At 46.1% G+C, this 26,939-nt stretch overlaps 1 protein-coding gene and 1 long non-coding RNA gene across 3 annotated transcripts in view; one reads left to right on the top strand and one right to left on the bottom strand.

Annotated features, from left to right (window-relative positions):
* On the top strand, window positions 1-15,032 carry LOC309444430 (UAP56-interacting factor-like). Of its 2 annotated transcripts, none has more exons than XM_082062232.1 (9): window positions 1-110; window positions 4,073-4,216; window positions 7,561-7,703; window positions 9,700-9,827; window positions 10,658-10,742; window positions 11,177-11,220; window positions 11,307-11,381; window positions 12,865-12,976; window positions 13,717-15,032. In XM_082062232.1, the coding sequence occupies exons 1-9, from the start codon at window positions 29-31 to the stop codon at window positions 13,810-13,812; spliced, it is 909 nt and encodes a 302-aa protein (XP_081918358.1). In that variant the 5' UTR covers window positions 1-28; the 3' UTR covers window positions 13,813-15,032. The 2 variants fall into 2 exon arrangements, with proteins under 2 accessions (XP_081918358.1, XP_081918359.1); XM_082062233.1 differs by having other exon boundaries at window positions 10,661-10,742.
* LOC309444432 overlaps window positions 7,710-26,939 on the bottom strand; it is a 20,428-nt gene continuing 1,198 nt past the window's right edge. Inside the window, exons 2-3 of the long non-coding RNA XR_014185023.1 lie at window positions 20,022-20,124; window positions 7,710-9,005 (exon numbers count right to left, since the gene is read on the bottom strand). This is a non-coding gene — a long non-coding RNA (uncharacterized lncRNA). The remainder of the gene's footprint in view (window positions 9,006-20,021; window positions 20,125-26,939) is intronic.

A 26,939-nucleotide genomic window follows, 5' to 3' on the forward strand; every position in this document is an offset into this window, starting at 1 on the left:
ACTGGGCGGCATTGCGAGCGCGGAGCCCATGGAGGTGGCGGGGCCGCAGCCGGGGCCGGGCCCCGCGGCGGAGCCGCAGCCGGGAGCCGAGGAGATTGACATGTCCCTGGGTAGGTCCGGCGGGGTGAGGGTCCCTGCCCGGGCGGCAGAGTCGGGCCGCGGGCGTTCAGAGGGACCCGACCCAGCCCGGGACTCCGTGCACCTCTTTGGCCGGTCCCGGCCCGGGGCTGGTCCCGGCCCGGGGCTGATCCCAGCCCGGGGCTCCGTGCGCCCGGCGGGGCCCGGGGGTTTGTTTTGTGCTTGTGTGTGTCGTGGCGCTGTGGGTAGAGGCAGGCAGAGGAGCGTGGGGTGGCCCCTCAGTGTTCCTGCCCCGGGTGTGTCTGCACCTGGTTGCGGTGGAACGGGACCGGGCAGGAAAAGGTGAAGAAATAGCCGGGGGGGGGGAGGACGAATCACGGCTTCAAACCCATCTCTGTGCTTTGCTGGCAGCACCCCGTAACTTCAAGGGGGAGAGTGTCAAGCGCCGCGGGTTGGGAAAGGCTTACGTAAATGAGCCTCTATTGAAATAAAGATATGAGACGTATCCTCGGGTATGCAGCCTATTTATAGCAGCCTGCTCGTGATGCTCGCCATTCCTCTGGCACTGGATATGTGAACTGTGCATAAACAACTGTCCTTTTATTAGCTCCGAAGGCCTGGACTCCGACGGTTGGATGATAGATCTTGGTGGATCTGCTGTGGAAAGAAAGTCCACCAGCACCTTTTAGTATTGGGTCAGCTTCCTAACAGAAATCTTGTGTCATTTCTTCCCAGCAATGAGCCACTTGTCAAGAATAGAACATTTCCCACTGCAAACTCAAATTGATCCCTTGGCTGATGCGCCCTTATTTTAATGGTGCTGTGGGGATTTACAGCAATAGTGGGTCTTGAATGCTTGATTTAGTTTTTTTTTCCCATGGTGTTGCACATCCTTTTTGCTGACAAGCGATACTCCCTTTGCTTTTGCTCTCCCATAGTTCTTCCCTCAGCCAGACCTCCTGTGCTCCACCTCTATATTCAGTCCAGAATACACCTTACTCAGGGTGGAAGAGAGAACTGGAAAAAAAGAGCCCTGGTGAAAAACTGAAACCTTTGCCATCAGGTGCTTGTTGCTGTGCTTCGAGATAAATTGTGTCTTACTCAAGTTAGCAGTCACAGGAAACTGCAAGAGTTACTCTAAAGCCACCCTGATAGATCTAACTCTGCCTTGAGAACATAGGAGTTCCTTAAACGACCTCTCAGGATCCCTTCCATCCTTACATAGTACTCCATTACATTGCTCTGTTGACACCATCATACTTATGGGTACAGAAGACAAGATAACAACTCAAACCTAAACAAAAAAACACTGAAAGGTGACAGACTGGGAACCTGAGCATTCATCTCCTCTGTGTTCCCAGCGAGCTCTTCCTCGCACTGGAGATAGCCCACCCTTGGATGCTTACATCCACCTCCCCACAAGCAGGGATGCTGTCAATATGCTTCAAAGCAGCCTGTGCCCCAAATAGCATATGTCCCAAAGGCACACTTAGCTGAGAACATTAGCGTATTCATACCAAGAACAGCCCCTCCCAGCGTGCTCCCTTCCTGGCAGACTTGATAGAGAAATCACAAAAGCAGTCACGCAACCTATTCTTAGATCTGCTCTCACTTGTTTTCCCTGGGCTTTGTATTAATTTAGATACAGGAATTTCTTGATAGAAAATGACAAGTCACAGCGCTGGAGGTATGATGTGCTGTTTGCGATAATCACCCATTGAAGGCTAATGGCACTTTGGTGCTTCCACTTCAGTGGCTCTTTAAGGAGTAGCCACTGCCTGAGAAAAGGCCTGATTTGGACACTTCTTTTCTTGCTAATTTGTTGAAGTTAAAACATTCTGCTTGGAGCTTAACACATGTGACTTTATTACTAGCTAAATATTTTCTGGAAGGTTTAAGGTTAAAAGAAGAAACTGTAGGAAAATATAAATTAATGAGAAGATGGTCCTTTGCCTTTCCTCTTCATCAGAACAGTTTGAATTAAGAAGATACCCCTGATGTCAGACCAACTCCTTGAGAACTTTGAGCTGTTTCTTAATAGAGCTCCGCATCTAAAAGTGGTTTGTGCTTGATGCAGATACCTCAACTTCCAGTGCCATCTTTTAAAGAGTAAAAACACTTGTTCAGGATGGGCATGAGCTTTCAAAACCCTGTCAGGTATAGTCTGGATACTGCAGGTAGATCATCACCTTCCTTTGTGTCCCTTGTGCTCTCTGTCATAAAACACAGCACTTCAGTGCTGCTCAGGGGATGTGTGGCTGGATGTTTGGATGGGTCTGAACTGGTGAAGCACAGTGGCAAAACTTCCTTAGGAGAAATTTGTGTTGTCTTCTCATTGCTACTAAGATCGTTTTAAACCGAAAGTGTCTAAATCACAGGGAAAATAGTTGGTTGTTTCATGCAGGCTCTGCAGCTTGGGAGCTGCATTTGCATGGTGTTTTGCAAAGAAGACGAGAAACATCTTGTAGGTCATGAAAGAGCTCAGTACAGTACAATTTCAGAGCTGCCTAATAAGTTTGAGTGAGAGGAGTCCTGGGACACTGGCAGGACATCTCAGGTCCATTTTGCTGCATTTAGGCTGTTTTATAACCCTTTTGTGGTGGGGTGGCGATGGGGGCTCAGAGGTGCGATGCAGCTGTGCCTGGTCCCAGCATTCATACTGCAGCAGCGCAGAATCTGGCTGGTTGCTCTCCTTGTCTGCAGAGAGCTGTGCAGGGGTCCCAAAACATCCTAATGCTGCTTGCTGTGGGCAAGCATGGAAATCAAGTCGATGTGTTCAACGTGAAGCATGAGAGCTGGTTCCCTTGGTGTGGTGCAGACCGGTCTATACAGGAGAACCTGTTTTGCAGGGGATATCAGGGATCCCTTGTGCAGTCCTCTTGTATTTGGGATATTCTCCCTTTCTGCTTCACCAGAGAACAGCAGAAGTGAAGAAGTTCTTGCTGTGTGGTTGATATATCCTTATCCAGCTGTTTCTAGGTTGGCTATATTGAGTAAGTAAGCAGGAGCATCTACCCCAGATAGTCAGAAGGACAAGAGTCAGGTCCTGAAGACTGTGAAACTTTAAATACAAATACTGCTGATATTTGTTGTGCATGTTAAATCTCTGCATACTGTTCCTCAAGCCATAGACTTTTATGGCTTCAAGCTTTATCACGTACCACTGAGGGCTAGAAACTTGCTGTGTTTTTTTAAAGCACTGAGGAAAGACATGCAGGTAGCTGACTCCAGGGGATGGAAACTGAAAGAAAACCATTCTACAACCTCCTGGTGGACCATGAGTGTTTGCAGGACCATATTGTCCCCTTTGTTGGCAGTCGCCCTGTACAAGTGAGATCCCTTCCACACAGCCCTTGCATCATGGCATTTGCTGCACCAAGCTTCCATTCTCTCCTTTGCAAATTCAGGGGCGAGGGGGACATTCATGCCACTTGTGTTTGCCTGACATTTGAACAGAGTTTGTGTTGTTTATACATCAGGGACATGTCTTCTGCAGGGTGTAGTGCCCCCATCCCATGCATGGCAGGGGGAGTCTTTGGAGCGGCCATCAACAGTGTGGGTGCACCCATGGGTGCCCATTCTCCCTGCTTTGACCATCTCTCCCGCAGCCTCCCAAGTCACAGCTTCTCAAAAAAAAATGTTTTCTGCCCAGTGCCAGGCTCCTGGTGCCCCTGCAAAAACATGTTCCCTTAAGCTTGTGAGTAATCTGCAGGATCGGATCCCTTGGTGGGACATGGGTCTGAAATCTCTGTCCTGCACATAGTGGATACGTGCTGGATGGTAGCACATTCTTAAATAATTTGCTGCACTCTAATCTCCAGCCTGCAGGAGCTGAGTAAATTGATCCTATATTTTCTGAGCTAAGCCTAATCTTTTATTGTACAGCCAGTGTAGCTCACAGAATCACAAGCTCCATTTTTACTGTTGACAGTGGGAATAACTGTTGGCAGAAAGTGTGTGTTTTATGGGTTTCTCCTTTGCCATTTCGATCTAGATGACATTATAAAACGCCACAGGAAAGAGCAAACAGATGCCAGCACTACGGGGAACAACCAAAGGCAGCAGGCCAAGAACAGAAATTCAGCATACAGGTATGGGCGGCCCCGTTTCCGTGCCTGGATGCAGAGGAATTTGCAAGGTAGGTGAGCGCCTCGGGATGATGAAGGCCTGCCAAGCTGGAAAACACAATTTTGTAACAAAATACAGCTTTTAAATCTTTCTCCTATCTAGTTCCTCTGTGCGTATGGATGTACTCGGGCTCTGAATAGCTTTTCTCTCTGCAACAATGGAATATCAGGGCCCTTTCAGAGCATAAATTCACGCGTTTCTCTCCCTTCTACTCTCTCATGAATTACTAATTCAAAGTGACTAAATATCTATTCTCTATTCCCTTTTGGCTTTGCATATTTTAATTATGCCTCTTCCTAATACTCCTTTTTTCCCAGAACACACTTAAATTACCCCTTCAGTAACTGTCTTTGATAGCTCAGTTATTGGAGCTAATTTGTCACTTTTGCCAACCATGCTATTTTTGTCATGAGTTTTTTTATAATATGATGTGATCACACACTAATCTGTTTGGTTGCACTAGCTTTTATCTACAGAACCAAAGTGATCTGCTGCCTGAAATGCCATCTCTATCAAAATCTTACTTTTTTTTTAATTACTGCTAAATCACTTCATTGAAGACTTTAGTGACATTTTGCAGCAATGTCTTTCCTTAGGGTGCTGCTGGCACATCAGGACAGTGGGATTGCTGGGAGCTGTCCTGCTTGTCTCCGATCCGCCTCCCACTCTCATGTTCTTGGTCTCCACCACATATTGCCTTACCAAGAATCATTCCGGTTCAAAATAGAATGATGATAATTGCCCTTTCCAAATTGGTTTTTCTGTCAAAAACACAGGCTTTGATATTCTTCCACACTCAAGAGACTACTGCGTGCAGAGTGAAATAAATCAAAAAAAATATTTTTTTTAGCTGTTCCTTAGAAATGATAACTTTTCTGTTCATTTATATAGTTCTTTCTGCTAGTCTTAGTATTTAATAGGTTTTGAGTCTGAATTCAGCCCTGCCAAGGGCAGAGACCCACCATGTTGTGGGAGCTGATTTCAGTAGCAATTTTGGGAAGCTCAGCATAACTGGGAATTTAGCCCATAATTCTCTGGGAGCTCATTTCACTTTGGTCCCTGCTGAAATGCGGTCCCTTCTGGGCTGAGACGTGATAACCATTATCAAAATGACGATCAAAACAGCCCAGCGCTGTAATGACAGAGCATGGAGAAGGGTATTACACTGATTAAACCAGCAAGAGAATTCGCGCAAGCGAAATGCTGTTATCCCTCCTGGAATATGGCTTAAACCATCTCCCCAGTGGGGGAAAGATGATTTTTAATGACAAGAAATTTGAATTTCAAATCTCCTTGGAAAAAGAGTCTGTCAGACATCAGGGCTTCTCCCCAAACTGGATTTACTGGGCAGAGGTGCCTCTTGGCCAACCCACGTGTGCTGAGCACCAGGCTCTGAGCAGGCACCCCAACATCGTGGGGGTCTTCCCCAGCTGCTGATGCTCTGGGGTTTTATTCAGGTGTTCTTTCATTAATAAACACCTGCCAGACCTTTTGCAGAGATGGAGCCTCCCATGTGTTACACTTCAGGATAGACGTGACAGAGCGAGGACTTGGTCCCCAGCTGTCGTGCACGGGGTACCCCTTGGAGCCAGTGGCTCCATCGTTAGTTGTTTGCACTGGCTGCGACATGCCTGAGTGCACTGCCGAGCAGAGGCTCTCTAATATGAACCGACTGACCGGGGCATGATTTTCTGGTCTGGGCTGCCTTTTGCGTCAGTCCCTCACATCGCCCTGATGAAATACCCAGGGAAGGCAGCTGAGCTCCGTCTTTCCTGCTGCAGAGGAGGTGTCCTCTCCAGAGTGCAGGAGAGCTGTGTTGTGGGGATCAGTGGCCCATGGGCAAACAGACAAGGGAGAGGGACAGGCCCAGGATGGTTGTTGTAGGGAATAAGAAAGAGAAAAACAAACTGTGGGGACAGAACCAGGAGGGAGAAAAGGGGCATTAAACACAGCGAGACCACATCTGGTTAAAAAGACACAGATGGGCAAAATTCAAGTGTTTGTCGGGAAAGGAACATTTAAACACCTGCACTTCTCCTGCGGTGAGAGAGCATGGTTTGCAAAGAAAATTACTGGCCCCACAGAGCCTGTGAACAGCATTGCGTTTTTGTGAGTGTTCCCAACCAGGACTGTGGGCCACAGGGAGTGAAACACCCCAATGTGCTGTTCGGGAGGTGCTTCCCATGGGCATGCCCTCTTGCCCTTCTGTTTTAGAGCCAGAGCAGCTCAAATCATCTTCACCTGTACCCCAGTGTAACCAGCCCATGCTGGCATCAATGGGTGTCACACGCTGTGGCTGGAGCCTTCATTAATCACTGCAGTGATGGCCCCTGACAGCAATGTCACCGCTGCCTCAGAACACTTCATTTCTAATTGCTCCAAGTCATTATAAATTGCTGTGATGTAGGAATCAATGGTATAGGATCAATACATGTGTATAACTGCTCTGTGGTTTGTATCAGCGAGGTTCTGCTGGATGGTGCAGGGGTTTAATTATGCTCTTGGTGCCCTCTCCCATGTACTGCTTTATGCCTGATTTATCCACCCCTCTGACTATGTGTGCACATTTCACTGGTATAGCAACTTGGAGAATGTCTGCTTCATTAGGACTACAGAAGTTTATCATGTGAAGCAATTAGGTTTTAATGCACTGTGCCTCCATCTGAGGGAGCGCTTTCCTCGTGCTCGACACTTTGGCAAACTTCAAAATCATAAACAGCCTTAGGGAAAAATGTAAATGCAAGATGGGCTGTGAGTGTATATGTACTGTGCAGGTACATAAAACAGCAGAAGGTACCCCCTTCAATATATGCAGTAAATAAGGATATGTCAAGGTAAATATATATATATATAAATACACACACATATAAATTACAGTTCAGTCTTCACTTATCAAGTGCTATAATGTGGGCACTCAGAGCTATTCCAGGCTGCTGTGAGGTTGACTTCTGGATGCTCATGTCACTCGTGTACCTATATCAAAAGGATTTTCCATTTCACAGTTAGTTCATAGCAATGTGAGCCCTGACAACAGATTGACAGGTTTCCTGATGCGAGTGTTCCTGCCTTTATTAGGAATCAGAATTATGGAATTCTTTTCTATATTCTTTCAAATCAAATGATGTGTTTGTCACTCCTGCATATAATAAGAATGTTAGTGAAACACTGGAGAGATAAATTATTTAATATTCTGCAAAATCAATTTACTTTTCTGGAATAAGTTAATGCAATTCTTGCATCATTGTTTATATAGAGACTCCTATAGCAAATTAAGTTAAACTTGTAATCTATTTGCAAAATTGTAATCATAAATCAAGTTTTGAAGGATGCTAAAATAAGAGTTTATTTTCATAGGACCTAACCGTTTTAGAAGAGGGTTTGGACAACAACAATACAATCGGAGGCAATTCAGGAATACTGTGCCCGGTCCCAGGAGAAGAGCAGCTGCTGCATTGAATGGAGTGAGCCCTTTAAATCGCCAGGCATCAGTTCAAGAGGTAGGGGGTAAGGAAGGTACAGCTGTTCCCAAATGTCATGTAGCAATCAGCTGGATTTTATGATCCTGGATCACCCCAAAGAGCAATCTACATTAAAAATTTACAGACATCTTTTATATGCCTGTGCACAGCATTTATATGCATAGGTGAGTACAGACACATGCATATAAAATAGCAATTTTCCAGTTGGTTTTATAAGCTTATGACTTGGCATATTTTTACTGAATCAATTCCTATGGGTTTTACAAAGAAGATTTTTTTTAAATGTGTTCTTAAAAGATGTAGAAGTATTTCCATAAAAACAAATTCCATGTCATCTCACTATTATCATTTAGAGGAGTTATGTTAAGATTCACCATTATTTGTCCTTCACCCAAAGCATTTTCCAAGGTTCAGTGAGGTCAAAGAATAGACTGTTGTTGACTTCAGGTGACTTTGGTTCAGAGACATACTTTTCACTAGCAAGTGGGGATCTCCCCAGAGACACAGATTCCCAGTGCTATGACAGCCATGAGTTAGATTGCCCACATTCTTCAGCATAAAATGCATAATTTTTTTTTTATTAATGGCTTTCACTTTTTCAAGTTTAAATGTTTAGACCATGTCTTTGCTCGAAAACACTTTAAAAAAAATGTTTTCATTTCATTTTTAAGCTATTTTTAAGACTCAAGAGATGGGATGGAAGGTAGATGTTCATCATTAAAGTGATTCTTACAGCTTTCTTTTGAGTACCACTGATATTAAAGTGACTTGGTGTAGAAGGTGGAAATCAAGCAGGTAGATAGTCCTTTGTAAGAGGGAGTTGTTTTTTGCCACACTGATGGAAATCCACTCAATTAGGAGGTCACATATGCCCAGTAAGCTTTTAAAAAAACAGCAAAGTGGTGAACATGATGGCACATTTAATGGCTATGTCTGGGGGGTATAAATAAGAGAGCCCTAAGCTGAGCAGGCATGTGCATGGAGAGTGGTTATTCCTGAAAATAAAGACTACAGTGAATCAGATATTGAGAGTGGCTGGGTATTAACAGAAAGTAATAAGCAGTTGCTAGGAGGCATAATTCTACTGTAGCTTCCATTTTACAGAAATAAACCAAGTGGGGAGAATGTGGAAACACATCTCAGTTAGTGGGTAGTAAGAGAGATGGTGGTTGTCCCACAGAAATCAATGGGATGGAGTCTGTGGCAGTTTGTGTAGGTAACTGCAGGAGGACCTGCACTGCTGAGGTGTCTTCTGATGTGCTTCATGCTTCAGGGCCTGAACCAAGCAACTTGTGTGTCCAAACAAGAAACAGTCAATGGCTGAAAAGAAACATGAACAAAACTATAATGCTTGGTTTGTGAGAGGTTTGCTCTCTGTAGACTATATATTTTTTTTTAATTTCTGCACCATTAGAATGAAACATTCTTCCTGGTACTCATGCTTTCATGCTCAGGAGCTGAAGCACACACACTGATTGTTGACAACAGTGTATACTGAGTCCAAATGTTGAGATTACAGCAACACTGCTTGGTAGAAATATTCCTGTTGTAGATACAAAAGGCCATGGAAGAGACCAGGTTTTAATAGATTTAGCAAGGAACCACTTTCCCATCAAGAAAATATCAAACACAAAAATAACAAAAAAAAGCACTTGCAGAGTTCTTTTGTTGCAAGACTGCAGAAGGAAAACTGGTTGGGAATGAGAATACAGGGAATGCAGAGCAACAGTGCAGGGCTGAGCCCGCCTTGAAGCAACTGCAAGTGGCACTGGACACATCCGAGAGCAGTGAGGGAACTGCTGCGGTGTCAGCATCACCGCCGGCACCTTGGAGCAGGCTGGATTTTCCCGTAGACAGAGCCAAAGAAAATGCCAGATAAATGCACTGGCTTTTCAGACAGCGGCAGTCAGCGGAGGGAAGGACGGTCGGTCGTGTGCCATTGCTCACACTCGCTCCTTTGTTTTGTGAGGTTGCAGCATGAGTGGCAGCTGCTGAGCTCTCACTGCTCTTTCAGGGCAACAAGAACAACGATGCTTTCGCCAAAAGCAGCAGCAACGGGCAGCTGGAGGGACGGCGATGGCCACCCCCAGGCCCCAAGAGATTCAGAGCAGCTGCTGCCAGCACCAGTGCCCCAGTGAAAAGGTAAAATATTTTGTATTTTGGGCTTTTTTGTTTTTGTTTTTTTGACTCCCTGTGCAGCTCCTGGGGCTCTGCTCTTGGTCTGCACCAGCTGGGAAGGGCTACGGACGTGTGCTAATGCAACGTGAGAAAAATACCCCTGGGTATGTTGGGAAAGTACCTGGAAATAAAGCAACCTTATGCTGATAGTTAATAATTCAGGTATTAGATGTAATTTTATTTTAGAAAGCATGGAAAATGTGACCTTTGTATTTTCATTAAACATTTTCCTCGGTCACTTTGGTGAAAACTTTTGATGGGTGAAATAGCATTTATTTTCATGAAGACAGGAAATACAGATTCCAGCCATGAGGGATAGGCAGGGAGAGGGAGTCTGTCCTGGTGAGGGGCTGCAGGAGCAGATGCTGCACCCCGGGAGCTGTGGCAAAGGTTGCCAGGCACTGGGGACAGTCTCGGTTCTGGCTCATTGTGAGTCCTGTCGTTCTCAGCTCTGAGCAGAGCAGGGACTGAATGACCTCCAGAGGTCTCTGCTGACCAGATTTTTTTCTATTATTTTCTTCCACGATATTTATTTTTTTAATGATCAGAGTTCAGAACAAACAGAAGCTGTTATTTCATTCGAGCAGAAAAATTAGTTCCTCAGAAAGTCTTCGCTAACAGAAAAACCTGTTGGGCTGAACAAGTGAACTGTGTGGTAACACACAGCCTCATTTACTTCTCATCCTGCTTTTTAATACCACACTGGATTACATATTTTAGCATAAAACTTTAGGAGAGACCTGTGACCTGTGACGATATTCGACAATGTCCGTTTCTGTCTTCTCCTATACCAGCAGGCCTTTCCTGCTAAAGAGGGGACCAGCCTTCCAGCAGAAGCAGACGCAGCAGCGGTTCTCCAAAGCCAACTTTCAGAGAGGGGTCAGTATTGAGACATTTTTTCTGTAACCTGCTGATGGTGACAAACCTTCCGTTCTACCAGCTTTTGCCCAGTTGTATCTTTGCTTCCAAAAGTAACTGGGGGAGACGGGTGACTTTTACAATTAGTATGTTCAGAGGAAGGTATTTGCAGGACAGGCAACTTGTAATGTAGCTTAATATTCTGGCAGCTGGAAAATAAAGCCCGAGGAAGTGATAAAAGTAAACCTTGCAGCTTATACAGCAGCACAAGCAGGGCAGAGTAGAGCCACCCCATACACATCCCTGTGCCAGCAGGAAACCCAAGATTAGCAGATTCCTTGACAACATGCAACAAAAGGGCTATTCAGATACACCAAATGAAATAGTGGAAAAGGAATCATGGTTTCTGAGAGCTAATTCTTGAAGTAATTTTTTTTTTTTAATATATTTCACAGCAGATGGATGCTAATAGAGAAGGGAAACCACCAAGGAGGAGAAGGTAATTGGTGAACAAAGGCACGCTGCAAACACGACGTGCTCTTTCATGCTCGAATCGAAGCTGGATACATCTCCCTGTCTCGGCAGGTGGCAAGTGAAGCCCAGCCCTGGAGCAGTTCTGACGGTTTCTGTGGCTAATCCCCAGGCGGGCCAGACCGGCACGTAAGTAAATGAGATGATTTGTTAGGATGCAAGCCCTACAAAAGCCATTGCCAATCCCTTTAGCATTACTGCAGCTTCGCTTCTTCTATAATGAGTGCACAATGAATGGTTCAGACCAAAAATGGTTAGCAAATGATGTCTCATTCCCTTCCTGGCATATCTGAAAGGAGATGGTAATTACCATACAGCTCATTCATTATCTAGAGTGAGGAGAAATGGAAGCTCTGGCAGCATGTGGGAGGTAGCAGGCTGGTTGTGCTCACTGTGGGGTGTCACAGGGAAGAACCCATGCAGCCTAAAGGGACGCGTCATGCTCAGTGTATAAGGGGAACACAGAGGCTGGAAGGGGACAGCTTCACCCCTGGGCTGAGCTGGTGCAGCTGTAGGACCCAGCACCCAGCTAAGTGCAGAAAAGGAGGGTGAGTGAGGGCACTTGGCATCTGCTGTACACAGAGAGCATCCCATGATAGACTTGATGTGACACAGTCCCCAGTGCTGGAACTCTGCCCGCACAGCAGCTCTCTTGGCAGCCTTTACACAGAATCACATAATGGTTGGGGTTGGAAGGCACCTCTGGAGATCATCCAGTCCAACCCACCTGCTAAAGCAGGTTCACCAGAGCAGATCACACAGGAATGTGTCCAGGCAGGTTCTGAATGTCTCCAGAGAAGGAGAGTCCACAGCCTCTCTGGGCAGCCTGTTCCAAGGCTCTGGCACCCTCAAAGTAAAGAAGTTTCTCTTCATATTCAGATGGAACCTCCTATGTTTCCATATGTGCCTGTTGCCCCTCATCCCGTTCTTGGGCACCACTGAAGAGAGTCTGGTGCCATCCTCTTGACACTCACTCTTGAGATATTTATAAACAACTATAAGGTCTCCTCTCAGCCTTCCCCAGGCTGAACAGACCCAGCTCTCTCAGCCTTTCCTCATAAGAAAGATGCTCCAGACCCTTCATCATCTTTGTAGCCCTCTGCTGGACTCTCTCCAGTAATTCCTTGTCCTTCTTAAACTAGGGAGCCCAGAACTGGACACAGTACTCCAGGTGTGGACTCACCAGGGCAGAGTAGACGGGGAGGATAACCTCCCTTGACCTGCTGGTCTTAATGCACCTCAGGTACCATTGGCCTTCCTGTCCACAAGGGCACATTGCTGGCTCATGATCAGCCTGTTGTCCACCAGGACTCCCCGGTCCTTCTCTGCAATGCTGCTTTCCAGCAGGTCAGCCCCTAACCTGTACTGGTGCCTGGGATTATTCCTCCCCAGGTGTGGGACCCTGCACTTGCCTTTGTTGAATTTCGTCAGGTTCTTCTCTGCCCAGTCGTCCAGCCTGTCCGGTCTCTTCAGACTCACCCAGGCTGCTGTGAGATATACTATGGGACATACAGGGCGTACGGGTGTCTCCTTCACTCCTTGCTGGCTTGCAAACGATAGGAAGCGAGCTGCCTTAGCATCCTCAGTGACTGCAGATCTGTGCTTTTCCCAGGCCCAGATCCAAGCGCCCGTTCCTGCGACGCCAGAGGCCCCCGCCGCACACAGCCAAGCCCCAGCCCAAAGGAGTGCCGCTGAGATTCAACTTCCGCGCGATGGCCAACCAGGTAGAGGATCATCGACGGGACAGGCAACACCTTGCACCCTGCAGCAGCCCTGCCACTAAGCTGTTAACATCATGCTCAGGTTTTTGGGGCTGCCAGTTGGGTTTATCTCGCATAACCCAGGAGACAAGTCCTGTAGCCGTGCTGACTGGGCTGCTCACAAAACTGAAGGCGCCTGAGAAGACTGTTCAGCAACTACAAACTCAGCCCAATTTTCCCCAGTCTGTTGGCACCTGTCCATGTGTTTGCCCAGAGCAGGGAGATGCTACTTGTAAGCGGTCCTGGCCAGGGGGGACTGTTTCACTGTCAGTGCTCCCCACTCCTCAGAGACACATGGCACTTCTGGGCTTTGCTCTCTCTTTGCTTTGGTGACCTGAGTGCCACATTTTACAAGTATGGTGCAAGAGCCCTGGGGCAGGTCAGAAATCCTGCTCCACCTTCTTCATTGCCAGCGTTTCTTGTCTGGATGGTTTGGTTTTACTTGATGCCTTGTGCTCAAATGCCATCTGCTTGCTCCTGTTCTTGCCAAGGACGCCCGGTGTCTTGGGGCTGGGCACTGCTTGGAGGTTTTCCAGCTGCACACAGTCTGTCGAGCTCCTTGTCTCCATGTGCTGAGTGGTTTAATTCACTAACTGGCTGCAAAGCACCGTCCTGACTGATGGGCTCTAATCAATACCCTGCTACAGTTTGGCTGTGCTTTGCCATGACACATGGGACTGACTCGCTCTCCGTTTCCCCTGCAGACCAGCCTGACGCTGGATGAGAGGTTCTCTGGTCTGAGGAATAAGAGGCGCTTTACAGCAGCCAGGAGCACCGGCCGGAGGGTCACCATGCCTTAGCACCACGTGCTCATCACAGGGACTGCCCAAAACAGTCCAGGCCCCGTAATGGGCAGCTCAATAAAACTCAATATATTTCCTCTGAGATAGCTAATTTGGCAATGTGCCGTCTCCTTCCTTACACGCAGAATGAATGAGTGATTTCAGGCAGAGATGAGGCAGGAGTTGAGTTGGGGCCAGAGCACAGGGCAGGTGTGACATGAGCAGGGTGGTGGAGGAGGGTGAGCTGAGATGGATTTGCTGGGAGCGCTGTGCGGGGAGCTGTGGGGCTGGCACCAGCCCTGTTTCCCTGCCAGGGCACCCTGTGCTGTCTGGGGTGACTCCCAAGAGGGAGGGGGGACCAGCTCCAAGCCATACCTGTGGAGCCTTTCCTGTGTTGTGCCATGGGTGGGACAGTGTTGAGGACACTGTGTCTGCCCACATGGGATGCAGAGCAGGGAGCAGAGCCTCTGCAGGGCTGAGGGATGTGTCCCAGCAGTGGCACTGGTGGGGATGCTCCAGCGGCTTGTGTTCCCCAGCATCCACCTAATTGCCCAATTTGTTGTGCGTGCAGGGATGCCTGCACAGAGGTTTGCAGTGTAAGACCCCTTCATCCTGAAAACGTTCTTGCTCTGCCCCAACAGTCAGGTCTGAACACCTTGTATTTCTATTTGGTTTGCTGTGCTATTCTGACTGCTGCTGCTGGCCTGGTTGTGGGACAGGGTGAGATGTGCCGTGCCACTGGAGTGACTGTCCTCGGTGTGGAGCACAAACAGGCAGCGCTAGCCCAAATCAGGTTTTCCAGTGCTGCAGTAGTTCTGCATTAGGGATTTCGTAGTTGCAGCTCCACCTGTGCTCAAAGCACTGGCATAATCGAACTAGGAGCTGCAGAAGGGAGGCCAGGATCTACAGCAGTCTGATAAACATTGGCTGAGATGTTAATGAGCTGGGTCTAGACATTTATTAACGAAGCCCTGCACCAACCATGAGTCAGTGATCCATTCTCCACCCACTACTGCAACCCGGCACTGAACACACTGAACACAGCCTGTTTCTGAACTCTAAGCTACACTTATTAAAGTAAATATTTGATAGGCTGCTTTACATTGTACACGAAGTGTCTTTAACAAGAGACTGGACTTGGTATTGGTTTTACAGGAATGTGTGAAATGTTGTTAGTTGATGAAGCGGTGATGTACGAGTTCAATGCACTGAATAAAAAACTAACTTGTCAAATGTCATCTCCGTTTATTTCCCTTCCTTTGACAGGCTTTCGTCAGATGTTCAGCCTCTCAGCATGGCGCTGTGGGACACAGCACCCGAGGCCACATGGAGGAGGCCATGGTCCCCATCAGTGCACACCCGCGGGCAGGGGGGGACAGGCCTGGCCACACAGCAGTTTGCTGCTCCAAAGCTGGCTCCAAGGCACAGCCAGAGCAGTGACAGGTTTTCAATAAGTATTTTGTAAAATCTTTACTGTGATCTCTTGCCTTTAGTGTTATTGGCAAAATTATCAGAGCAGACCTGACTCCAACTATATGCAAAGCGAAACAAATGCAAATTGACTTCCAGGTTAATGAACTCAGGAGAAGGTATCACCCCTTCATGCAAATAATCTGGATGTCATGGAAGATAAACAAGAAGTGCTGTCACAAATGCCAATATCCCTGATTTCAGTTGCACCTTCACTATAAATATTGACAAAAGATGGTAGACTCACTAAGAAAACCTGGTCACCCCTTAAACTAGAGGGATGGAGTCTTTCAGTCCTGAAAGAACAGCTGGCTGTGCAGCATCCCCGTGTTGTTCAAAGCGCACCCTTATACTATTCTCCAAATACAAGTTTTTCAGCAATCTGTACCTTATATTTTTTTAAGTATTCTTTAAAATAATATTGAGGGTTTATTAATAAAAACTGCACTTGTTTTCTAGCTTGATTCCCCCCAGGGCCATGTGACTTTGCGTGCAGTAAGAGACAAAACAGGCTTTGCACAGAAGGGCACTGAATTTATACGTAGCAAAAAGGTATAACCATTGTGCTAAAAACATATTGGGAGAGGGCACAGAGTCAGTTCACTCCAACAGGCATAAAATACCCCTTTCTGCCACAGTACTAAACCCACAGAATAATAAACTCTAAAATTATCCCTGCTGTCATACACAGGGAGAGCTGCTGCGCAAAGCCCAGCAGCTTTTTGGGCAGGGTGTTTCTGTGGTGCAGCTCAGCATCTTTAACCATCGCTTGGGAGATTTGTTTGTCCAGTTGTGTTGTCTCTTATGGTTCCTGTAGCAGGGTCTGGTGCCACACACGTCCCCTACCCGGACAATGGCAGCAGGTGGCTGTTGGCTGACCCACTGCCAGGACAGCTGCTCTCAGGCTGGGGCCACCAGGAAGGGGTAGCTATTGCAACCTGGAAAACATTTTTACTCTTATTTCATTCGGGCCAGCCAAAGTGATCTCCAGAATAACCCCTCTGATGGTGTTCAAGAGGCTTAAAAATGTAGGAGCAACTGTGCAGGATGAGAGTCCCCATAGTGCATCCCAGGGGAGAGGGGACACCAGCACCTGTGCGTGGCCCCAGTCAGTCACTACACTGAACTCACAATGCCGATGATTTCTTTCTTCGGTCACTTCTGTCATTGTGTTTAACAGCATTTGGTGGGGTTTTCTTCCACTATTGCTTTTTGCTGTTTGTTTTCTATCTGTCTATACCTCCAAAGGCCAGTATTACAAGTGAATATTCATTCCCTTACACTCTTTGCAAGTTATAGACCCACGCTGTGTTCTCCCTTGCTCGCTTCCTTTATAGAAGAGCCTTGCTGTATCTATTTTTCCACTGCCTGGAAGCTGATCCATCCCTCTGGTCACCTTTGTACCTTTTCTAGCTCTGCTACATCTACTTGAGACAGCAGACATGATATTTGAGATGGATTTATAGGGAGGCTCTGCTTTGTTTTCTGTTCCTCTCCTAGTAATTCCTAACATTCCAGTTGCTTTTTAACCCAGAATAGCCTCTTGGCATAGGAAATGGTAAGGCACATTTATATTGGTTTAATGAAACATTAAGGGAACATTTTCTGCAGAAACCAGTCTGGAAGGCCACGTGTCATTGGTAGAGAGGGCACCTGGAAAGGCTGGCTGTGAGAAGATGTGCCCAAGGGTCCAACTTTCCCATCTAAGCACTAGCACTGATGTTCAGTATTTTCTTAGCTGTGCACAGGATGTCTGGTTTGATGCTAAAAGTGATCTTTAATGAGCTTAACAGATAGGGGGTAGAAGGCCAGCTTTCCCTGCAAATTTCCCCGTTTGTCAGTTCTTGCCAATTTTACTGTTGTAATACCAGGAGGAGATGTGTATCAGATTACTCCCCAGGATTTTGGGGCATACATATTGCCAAGCTGGCACAGGGCAGAGTCCCAAAGTGGTGCCCCAGGACAGCATGGCAGTGGGGGCCTCAAGAATAAAAACGTGTGGTTTGGGACAGACCTGTTGGTCAAATCCATCCTGGTAACAAAGCAGCAGCCAAGGTATCACAGCTGCGGACCGACAGTTTCTTCTGCATTGCATGGCAGTCCTTGTGCTGGGATTTGTCAGACTGGCTGCAAAATGAAATCACTGCCCAGACTCGAAGGTGCAGGGGGATGTGTTGGTGGAGATGGAACCTACTGTCAGCAGCAGGAGTTGTTCATTTTTAGGGGTCCTTGGAGGAGGGATTCAGACAGCTAGAAACCACAGGCAAAATATTTAAATGGAAACCTGAGATCCAAACAGCATCTCAGGCACTGCGGTTTCCTTGCAGGCTGGAATAAACTGAGCTACAAGCAGAGCATTGGCCATGCAGCAGCTCGGTAGCAAAGACTGTCATGACAAGCTGAGAAAAGACACGCGAATCCCTAGGCTGAAATGTGAGGCGTGCCCCAAACTGGACCCCAGACAGCAAAACAACCTGGAGGAGGGAAACAGTCCATGGAAGGTCAAATGGTACAGAGAGTTATTTTTCCCCATTGCAGGTTTCATTCACTGAAGTTTTATTCCCACTGTTCATCTGGATCAACTCTGACCATTTTTATAGGCAACGTAACATAAAGTGCTAAAATGAGGAGGCAAGAAGAATAGAAAAATCAGATTTGGGCTTTATCCACTCAAGATCAGAGGTTTAGGATTTAGCATTAAACCATGTCCTGAAGCAGATCTTTCCTACCCATGTCAGGACGGCTGCCAGCTCTCACGATTTTACTGGAAGTCCTGTGATGTTCAATGGTGCGGTTAAAACCCCAGTTCCTGAAGGCAGGTCAGAAGGTGAAAATCTTGGCTTGCCTGTATTAAAAAGTCAATTTGCAATGCTCTGGATGTGCGGGAAAAGCTGTGACCCAAGAGTAACTTAAAAGCTTGGGCATCAAATGCCAAAAAAACAAGGAACAACTTAATTTTTTTTAAAGTGTCGTGTTACCAAGTCAACCTCATGATACTTGGAGCTTAACTCGTGACTCTGAAATGCTCAGAACACACTGCTGGGCAAGAATTAATCCACAGCCACATCTCATTGTGAATGAGAATCTCTGGGCCACTGCCAGCATTTGGAGACCTTTGTCCCTGCATCCTCCGTTGCGGCAGCACTTTGTTGCGCTGCAGCAACAGCCTCAGCTGGTTGCAGAAGCTTGTATGCCTGAGAAACATAAAATTTGCTCTTTCCATAGGTCAAGACTGGAGAAGAGGATGTGCTCTAAAACACACCAGGCTGTTACTATTGACCCTCGTCTTGCCAGACTCCATGTGGAAGATGACAGGGTTCAGGCTCCCTGTGCCCTCAGATAAGCAAGGGCACTGTCACTCCCTGGCCACCCATCCCTGGAGCCTGAGGATGTCCCTGACCCTGGCTGTGGATGTGGGATGTGTACTATGGAGTGAAGATGGGATGTGGTGATAGGGTGCCCAAGGAGAACCCAGGCTGGGGTGAGAAGTGAAGCCAAGTGCTGAGAAGGGAGGGAGGCTGCTTAATGCTGCCTTTGAGTTTGTTTGCAGCTTGTAATGTCTCCCCCAGCTGCTCCAGGAACAGAGCTTTTTGTCATTCTTGACAGAGCATTCATAGACCTTGTGGAACCTGCCATGCTATTAGCAATGCCAGGAACAGGTGGAGCTCTGACATATTTTGTCCTCCCAGTGACTATCACTGGTGAAATAAAGGGCTGCCAGAGCCATGTGCTTTGGCAACCCACAAGCACCTACGGGACCTGGGGCAGGCAGGCTCTCCCTCTGCCATGGGGTATCCAGCACCCCCTGCTCTGAAGACCCTTCGTAGATTTCGTTTTACAGCCTAAAAGATTTTGTGGCCATCTCTACCTGTTCTTGAGTCAGCCTTATCCTCTGCTGAAACGGCTTTCCTGTCCCTGCTGTCCTGTGTCTCCCCAGGAGTGTACATAGGCAGAAGTCCCTCCCCAGCCTGAATTTTATGAGCACCTGCTGTTGTCTTTTTCAGCACAGTTCTCCCAGTCCTATTAAGAGCCCTTCTCAAAGCCCACAAATGGAAAATTCCCAGTCCTAAAATCCTCTTCTCAAATGCTCCATAGCTGAATAAGTTGTCTTACCTATGAGATATGAGGAAGGCTACTGCTGTACCTGGACAGCTCTTCAGTTTTTGAATTTTTCAGAGCTTCATGCAAAACCCATCCCCATGGATGCTCTGGCAGAGCACCAAGAGCTTCATTCACTGAATGGTGCTCCTGCCGCCATGTGGGGACCTCACACCTCTGCTGTGTTACATCACAGGGCGCAGCTCTGCTGGGGGAGCACACCCACGTCATATCACCAGTCAAGACAGCAGTATTTAATACCAGCCATTTCTGCACCACACTAAGTCAGCCTTGCCAAGGAGGTATGTGCAGGATCTCTTGGGTTTCACACCTCCTCTGGGCCTGAACAGAGCACACTTCCTAAATTCAGATTTTCCCCCTGCCCTATGCCCAGCACAATGATTCATCTGTGCATTTGCTTAAAGGATTTCACTGTCAACCAATCCAAGGTTTCTTTGTTGACCACAGTTAATTTTGGTATGCAGAAAATGCCTGGGTAGAGACAGAAATCTAGCTGCACTTTCAGTGTATGTGAGCTGTCTGCTATATATTAACAATAGACTAAACAGCTCTTGTCAGTTGAGTCCCAGATTCCATCACTACAGTTTTGCAGCTATAACACTTTGGAGATATGGAAAACAACTTGTGAAAAACCTCACCTGAGGAAGGAATGAGCTGAAACATCCTTGGAGGTCTGGATCTTCTCTAGTAACTATGAGTATGCAGGAGCCTGTGGGTTTCTTACACCCGCATGAATTCCAGCTAGGGAAGAAAATATGGTTTGACAATCAACAAGCTTTGGCTACAAGCATGGCTGAGGGTTTTCTCCCTGTAGGAAAGACTGGGGTCAAATATCTTTATTTGCATATTAGTGGTGATGGAAGTTCCTCATGTGCAATGAAAAGAGAATGCAGTCCAAACAGCTAGAGACTAGAACAAGATTGATTTTTTTTTTTTTTTACATAAGTTTCTAAATTGTCCAGAACTCGCTCCTTTTTTTGAGAAACTTCTGTCATCTGCAAAAAATTTGATTAATTCCACCTCAACACAAGAATGGTGCAGATTCATCTGGGATCTCAGTTCCTGGAGAAAAAAAAAAAAAAAACAGCCCTTTAAGAGTTCACCAGCTCTACACAAAGGGAAAAACATATGTCTGCTCCCCTTGCTGATAGTGATGAAAAGGGCAAGAACCATCAGGAAAGTGCTCTGCTTGGTCCTCAGCATCAAACAGCTGAGAAGTGTTGGGGAAGATGGAGAGACTGCAAGAAGAAGCGAAAAAGAGACAAAACCCTGTGGGAACTGCTGAGATATTTTTCTCAAGAGGGGACTGGCACAAAGCCCACCTCTCTCATGTATCAGTGGTCCCTGATCACCTTCTCCAAGGCTAGGAAACCCTGGGATGGGAAGGAAGCTGGTGAGACGGAGGCATTTTGCACATTTCTACTGCCATGAAATGCTGGAGGGTGCATCTGAGTGTTGGCCAAGTGCCAAAGACACTCTTGTTCCCAGGGTCTCCTCGGGTAGGGGATCCCTAGCACTGTCCAGGCATTTGGATGACCAGCATCCTGCTTGCTGCAGCTCATGGCTTCAGCATTTTGGGTGGTTCTGTTTCTACAGCAATCCAGACACACACCATCAGACCCTGGTACGGCATGCCTGATCTGATCCTGGAGTTGTCCTGGATTTACTGGTGGGCATGCAGAGCCTCATTGGGTGTAATGGATCTAACATTGCACGTAGAAGCACTTTGATTCATGCTGTTAAATGTGCCTGGTCACAAATCTATGATGCAAATCAACACCACAGCACTTCTGGAAGAAAAAGGGACTTCCGAATACTGCATACAAGATGTTCTGGTGATATATTTATATCAGCTCCAGCAGTGTTCATTAAAATAGATAGTAATTGCAGTACTTTTAAAGCAGGGCGATTAACAGAATGTAACCACAAATAGAATGTGAAAATGTAGCAATTTCCACTCAGCACCTAGCTTTAATGTAAGAATTTATCTTCTAATTAGAATCTCTGATAACATCTTCCTATGTGTGGTTGTCTTTGCCTGAAAATAGGCTAGGTGGTACAGATCATATGTATTTAGAGAAGCAGATTTTTATATCCATTTCAAATTACAAGCTGGTTCTCTGCTGAGATGCTCTTTTACTAGGCCCAGACAGGAAGAAAATATTCAAAATGTCATGCATTGCGGGCTAACTGGTATACTGGTGGGGTAGGCTGGATTTCTCCAGGCAGCCATTCAGAGCCTAGGCAGAGCCAGGGCAGAGTTTTTGCTCTAATCTGAGCTCTTGTGACACAGTCTGTGTTAGAAACAAGCTCTGCACAGACAGTGGTGTGCAGAGCATTTTGGCTTGTTCTGTTTCTACAGAAATCCAGACACACACCATCAGACCCTGGTACGGCATGCCTGATCTGATCCTGGAGTTGTCCTGGATTTACTGGTGGGCATGCAGAGCCTCATTGGGTGTAATGGATCTAACATTGCACATAGAAGCACTTTGATTCATGCTGTTAAATGTGCCTGGTCACAAATCTATGATGCAAATCAACAATGGAGGGAGGTAGAGCTGAGGAAGAGCCTGGAGCTGCTAAAAACCAGCTCAGAGTCATTCATGATTCCCAAAGATGTTTCCATCAGAGACAGCTGGCTGGGCAACTGTAGGAGGTTATTGCATCCCAGACCTACACCACTTGATATCTTGCAATAAAATGCCAACAAAAGAGTGTTTTTCCTTGAATTGTTTTCCTTGAATGCCCTCATGTGGGTCTCTAGGAGCAGCTAGAAAGCAGCCATTACCCACAGATAAAATCCCAACAGATGACAGTTAGAAACAAGAAAAAGAATTCTGGATTTCACTCAAATATTAAAACTGATCATTTTGGTGGCAAAGATGGACAAATTATGTTTTCAGTTGTTCAGGTGAATCTGCCTCTGGTTCTTGAGAAGAACCAGAAATGTCTTCATGAAAATACTGTGTTTCATCAAGAAGCCATCACTGCTGGGAATAAGGGAGGTAAACATTTTTATGGGAGTTATTTATTACATACCAGTGTCCTGACAAGATAGGAGACATTTAGTCTTTTTTTTATTTTCAGGTTCTTTTGTATACATTAAATCAAATCCCAGAACCATTCAACAATTTATGGGCTCCTTTGCCCATCGTATCAGTCTCTGCAGGTGCCACCGTGACAGGTCTCCCTTCTAACAGCTGCTATTGTCTGCACCCCTTTGTCCTCTCCTTCCTGATAGCTGCTGGGAACTGTAAGATGTAACTCTGGATGTGGTGAAGGAAAATCTTTGAAAGGTTTTCCAAAAATAGTCAGCAAATTATAGGAGTTAATGCGACCTGGAAGTCAGGGTTAGATGGGCTGAGAGAGGCCCTGCTCAGAGGTGCTGCATCATTTTGCAGAAGCAATGAATTTCATCCTGCCCAAGCTTGGGTGAACATCTTGAAATATGCAAAAATGACCAATGATTCTACCCACAGCTACATGACCTTAGCATTTTCCACAATTCAGACCCAGACATGCACTGCTGAGCACTGGTTGGCCCTTTGGCCAAGCTCCTGCATTGCCAAACTGCAGTCAGGGGCTCCCCTGGAGTGGGGGCAGGATGGGGGGGCACCACTGAGGGTTGGCTGTGGGGCCAAGGAATATAGCTCGTCTGTTTCTATGGGTGACACATGACATGACACCTGTCCCTGTCCCTGCTTCTCCCCAGGGTTGTGTGGTACCTTCTACTGGTGGATGAGCAGAACATCCAACTCTTTTGTCTAAAGGCAGGTTAAGAGACGTGCGAGGGGGGTCCCATCTTTCCCCCTACTAGCGGATCTGTGAAGGACTATGCAGCTCTGCAAAGGACAAGGCAAAAAGGGACGTGAAGAACATATTTTGGGTCAGGCACTCTACTTTTAAACTGGTTTTGGTCTGCATTCCTTTAAGCTCTGCAAAAACCTGGGTGGCTCTCTGCTTTTCTAACAGCACTTGTATATTTTAAAGACATTAAAATAAGTCTGACCATAAGCACAGATGTACAGACAATAAGAACTTTGCATGTGTCAGAGTTTCAGGACTAGATCCAATTTTTGTGGCATTTTAAGCCATATTTAAACAAAAACATTTCTGAATACCAACAGGTCAATTCTCTTTGGTTCAGTCTTGCTGAGTCAGATTAATCATGTTTACTAAGCTATAGAAATGCTTGATAAGTTTTTTCTCCCCACTCCTCCCTTTTTTTTTTTTTTTAAACTCAGCATTCCCAGAAATTGCCGGTTGCTTTTTAAAACAACTGACAAAGTAAAACCCACACAATGCAAGAGAACTAAAAGATAGTTCCACATGCTATTTTGCTCAATTTGCTAAATCACATTAACACTGTCAATAAATTTCTACTCCCTACCCTAGAAAGTTACATCTCAGTCTTCTGTGTTGTTTGCTTGCATTTTTTTGTAAGAGGGAGACCATCTAGAAACAGATTTTGCACAACGCTGCCCTTCACCAGACTTCATGCCGTCTTTGCACTGAATGGTTTAACAAGTGTGTGTTAAATGTTATCATAAGAGCTGAATTGTAAAGTGGTGAAATCATCAGAAAGTGTAATAGACCTAAGAGGCACAGCACAGTTCATGTCCATTAGGGCAAGCTCAGTCACAAATATTCTCTTGATATTTTCCAGCAAACACAGAGGCAGAAAGCTGAAAGCAAAAGGTATTTTTCATCATTAACTCTTGTCCCTTTTGCCGCATGCTTGCTGTTCCTCCTGGGCAATAAAGAGCTCAAACTCTACATAAGAATTAAAGCAAATGGGATGAAAAGATTTTTCAGGCTTTAAAAAGCTGAATACCCATTAAGACCAAAGGTCCTCTCTGCTTCTGCAGAGGTTCAGGGCCATGGAGACAGCAGGAGGGGTGCACTGGGTGCTGCAGAGGGCTTGGGTGACCAGTCTCTCCCCAGACTTCTCCTACTCTTCCCAGAGCCACTGTCAGCAGCCAGCTTTGCTCCTGGGTTGCATCTTCCTCAGAAGTAAAATCCACTGTGCAGGAAGGGCAAATAACAGCCCTGTGTGTGCTGCCAAAGGTTTTGTCATCTCTTTTCAGATGATTTTCTATCTTCTGCTGCCACTGTGTTCTGTATTGGCAAGTGCAGTGCATTCATTCATGTCATCCCGATAAACATGTCAGCAGATTTGAGAAAGCGAATTAGTTTCTGCTCTGCCAAAGCCAACCGATGCATGCCTGTGTTTTCCTTTCAACACAGAAGTGTGGTTTACTGGGATTTACCAACAGTTACTGAGCAGGATTTCAGTCCCCATTCATGTTCTGTCTATTTTTGGATCTAGAATTTAATGGTAACATTCGGTCAGCTTCGAATGTCAAGCTGATTTTAGCTAAGAACTTTCTGATGTTATCTATTAGAAGCAGATGATTTATTTCTCACGACTACCCCCCAGTCAATACATGAGTGTTTTGCAGTACTTATATCATAACATTTACTGTGTATCAAAGTCTTTTCAGATCTACAGCATGTGTCTAACAGTCTACACAAAACTGCCTTTATATCTATATCTTATCTTTTACAGCTAATCCAGAATAAAAACTGCAGGTGTCTGTATTGCAGTGGTTACAAAATGGGAGCCCTTCTCCTCCCCACTGCCAGCACAAACTGCCCGCACAAGCCAGAACTGTCGCCGCTGCAGTGACAGCAAGAGATGGTCTCTCCCCAGACACATCCTGGAAGCGATCATCTAACAGCCTTAGTCCTCCTGCCTCCAGCCCAAATCAGATCAGAATCACACACTCCCAATATAATACCCAGACAAAGACATCTTCTGCTTTGTTCTGTAATCAGATGTACCCAAGGGACTAATTAGGCATGGTTTAGACACTAATTGCTTGGCAGCCCTGTTTGGCTTCAGATACCTTGTTACAACAGTTGCATGAGTGCATTTGTTTCATCTAATCAATGGAAGGAAATCGGGTAGGAGCCTGGTCTGCCAAAGGTGTTTTCAGTCCCTGTAGCACCCAGGTAGAAAATAATGCACAGTCTGCAGAGCTCTGTGTTGCCTTGGCTCTGAAGCAAAGCACCTCTCCTGGCTTGTAAACTGCACCTGGGACTCATGGAGCTACAGTTTATGGTGTGGGAACTGCCAGGCACAGCTCAGTCCTTTGCCACGTGAAGATGACATCTGATCAGTCGGGTGATGCTCAGAGGCACCCTCAGCATCAAACGGTCTGCAGACACATGAATAGTTTGGCTTGAAAGAAGGTAACGTGGCATGAATGATAAGTAAAATCTTCATGAGCAGAGATGCACAATATTAAACGCATCACTAGTGTGGAAGATTTGTTTAAAGCCAGTAAGTCTTCCCCTAAACAGAAAGACTGGAAAGGTTGAAATGTCAAATTCCTGTGGGAGAGAAACTCTAACTTTCCTAACTCTGCCTGTTATCTCCGTGCAAACTGCAGAGCAGCCTCTTACCACCAGGCAAAGCTCCGGTTTCCCAACACACGTGGATCCTCATGTTTGAGGTTTCGGGAGGCAGAGCCCTTTGGGCTTGCTGCTCTGCCTCGTGACCAACACAGAATAAAGCAGGCTCAGTGTAGCTCTCCAGACAGCACATTCTTTCTGAAGTCCATGTCCTGAAGAAGCTCACTAAGGACAACCTCACAAGAAACCCAGGCAACTAATCTCTTGGGATTAGACACTGTGCTCCCTTCCCCCATGCCACTCGCTTCTGGGCAAGACCAAATAAATACCATTGCTTTAATTCCAGACCAGCAGCTCCTCCAGGGAGGCAGCTCCATCTGTGTACAGCCTTTTGTAGATTTTGGCTGTGCCATGTGCATCTCTACTAAATGTATGAGTTTAGATGTTCTGTTAACTACATTTACCATTTTTCTGCTGCTGCAAACTACAGAATAATTTTTAGCTGACATATTCTACAGAAGTTGAGTAGGAGAGGGCTAATCTCCTGTGACAAATGCTCCTAACCAGAGAAGTATGCCAACATCCTCATGAATTCTCTGATATAATAGTTTGAGGGACTTCTATGATCAGAACGGACTTATTCAGAATATTTCCTCAGAGAAATCAGTGTGTCTCACAGCAACACCTCCCACCACTAGTGTCCTGAGCTCACTGACCTCTTGCTCCTCCGAGACCTGCATCTGCCATCCAGGAACACTCACAGTTATGAGGTGGAGCAGGTACACCAGGTCAGGCCTTGGAAACAAAGAGCTGGAACTGAATGGGTTTAAGAACTTCAGGAGAATAAACAAAAAAAGCCCAGAGGCTAGACGTTAAGCTGAATCGGGGCCAGTTGAAGATGATTTACAATAACCACTACCAATTTACAAATAAATAATAATTCTTAGTGGATTTTTCTTCTTTCTTGGCTAAACAGTGAATAATTTAACCTAGTTCAAATACTGATCCAGAAAATAACTTCGTTCTATTGAGTAAACACAAACATGTTTTGCTGGGAGGCCATGACTGAATTATCCTGTTACTTTCCTTACAAAACCCTTTTCCCCAGTCTTGGCTGCCATTTGCTCTCAAAAAGG

Source organism: Streptopelia decaocto (assembly GCF_964273445.1).
Source record: "Streptopelia decaocto genome assembly, chromosome: 10".
Taxonomy (NCBI): domain Eukaryota; kingdom Metazoa; phylum Chordata; class Aves; order Columbiformes; family Columbidae; genus Streptopelia; species Streptopelia decaocto.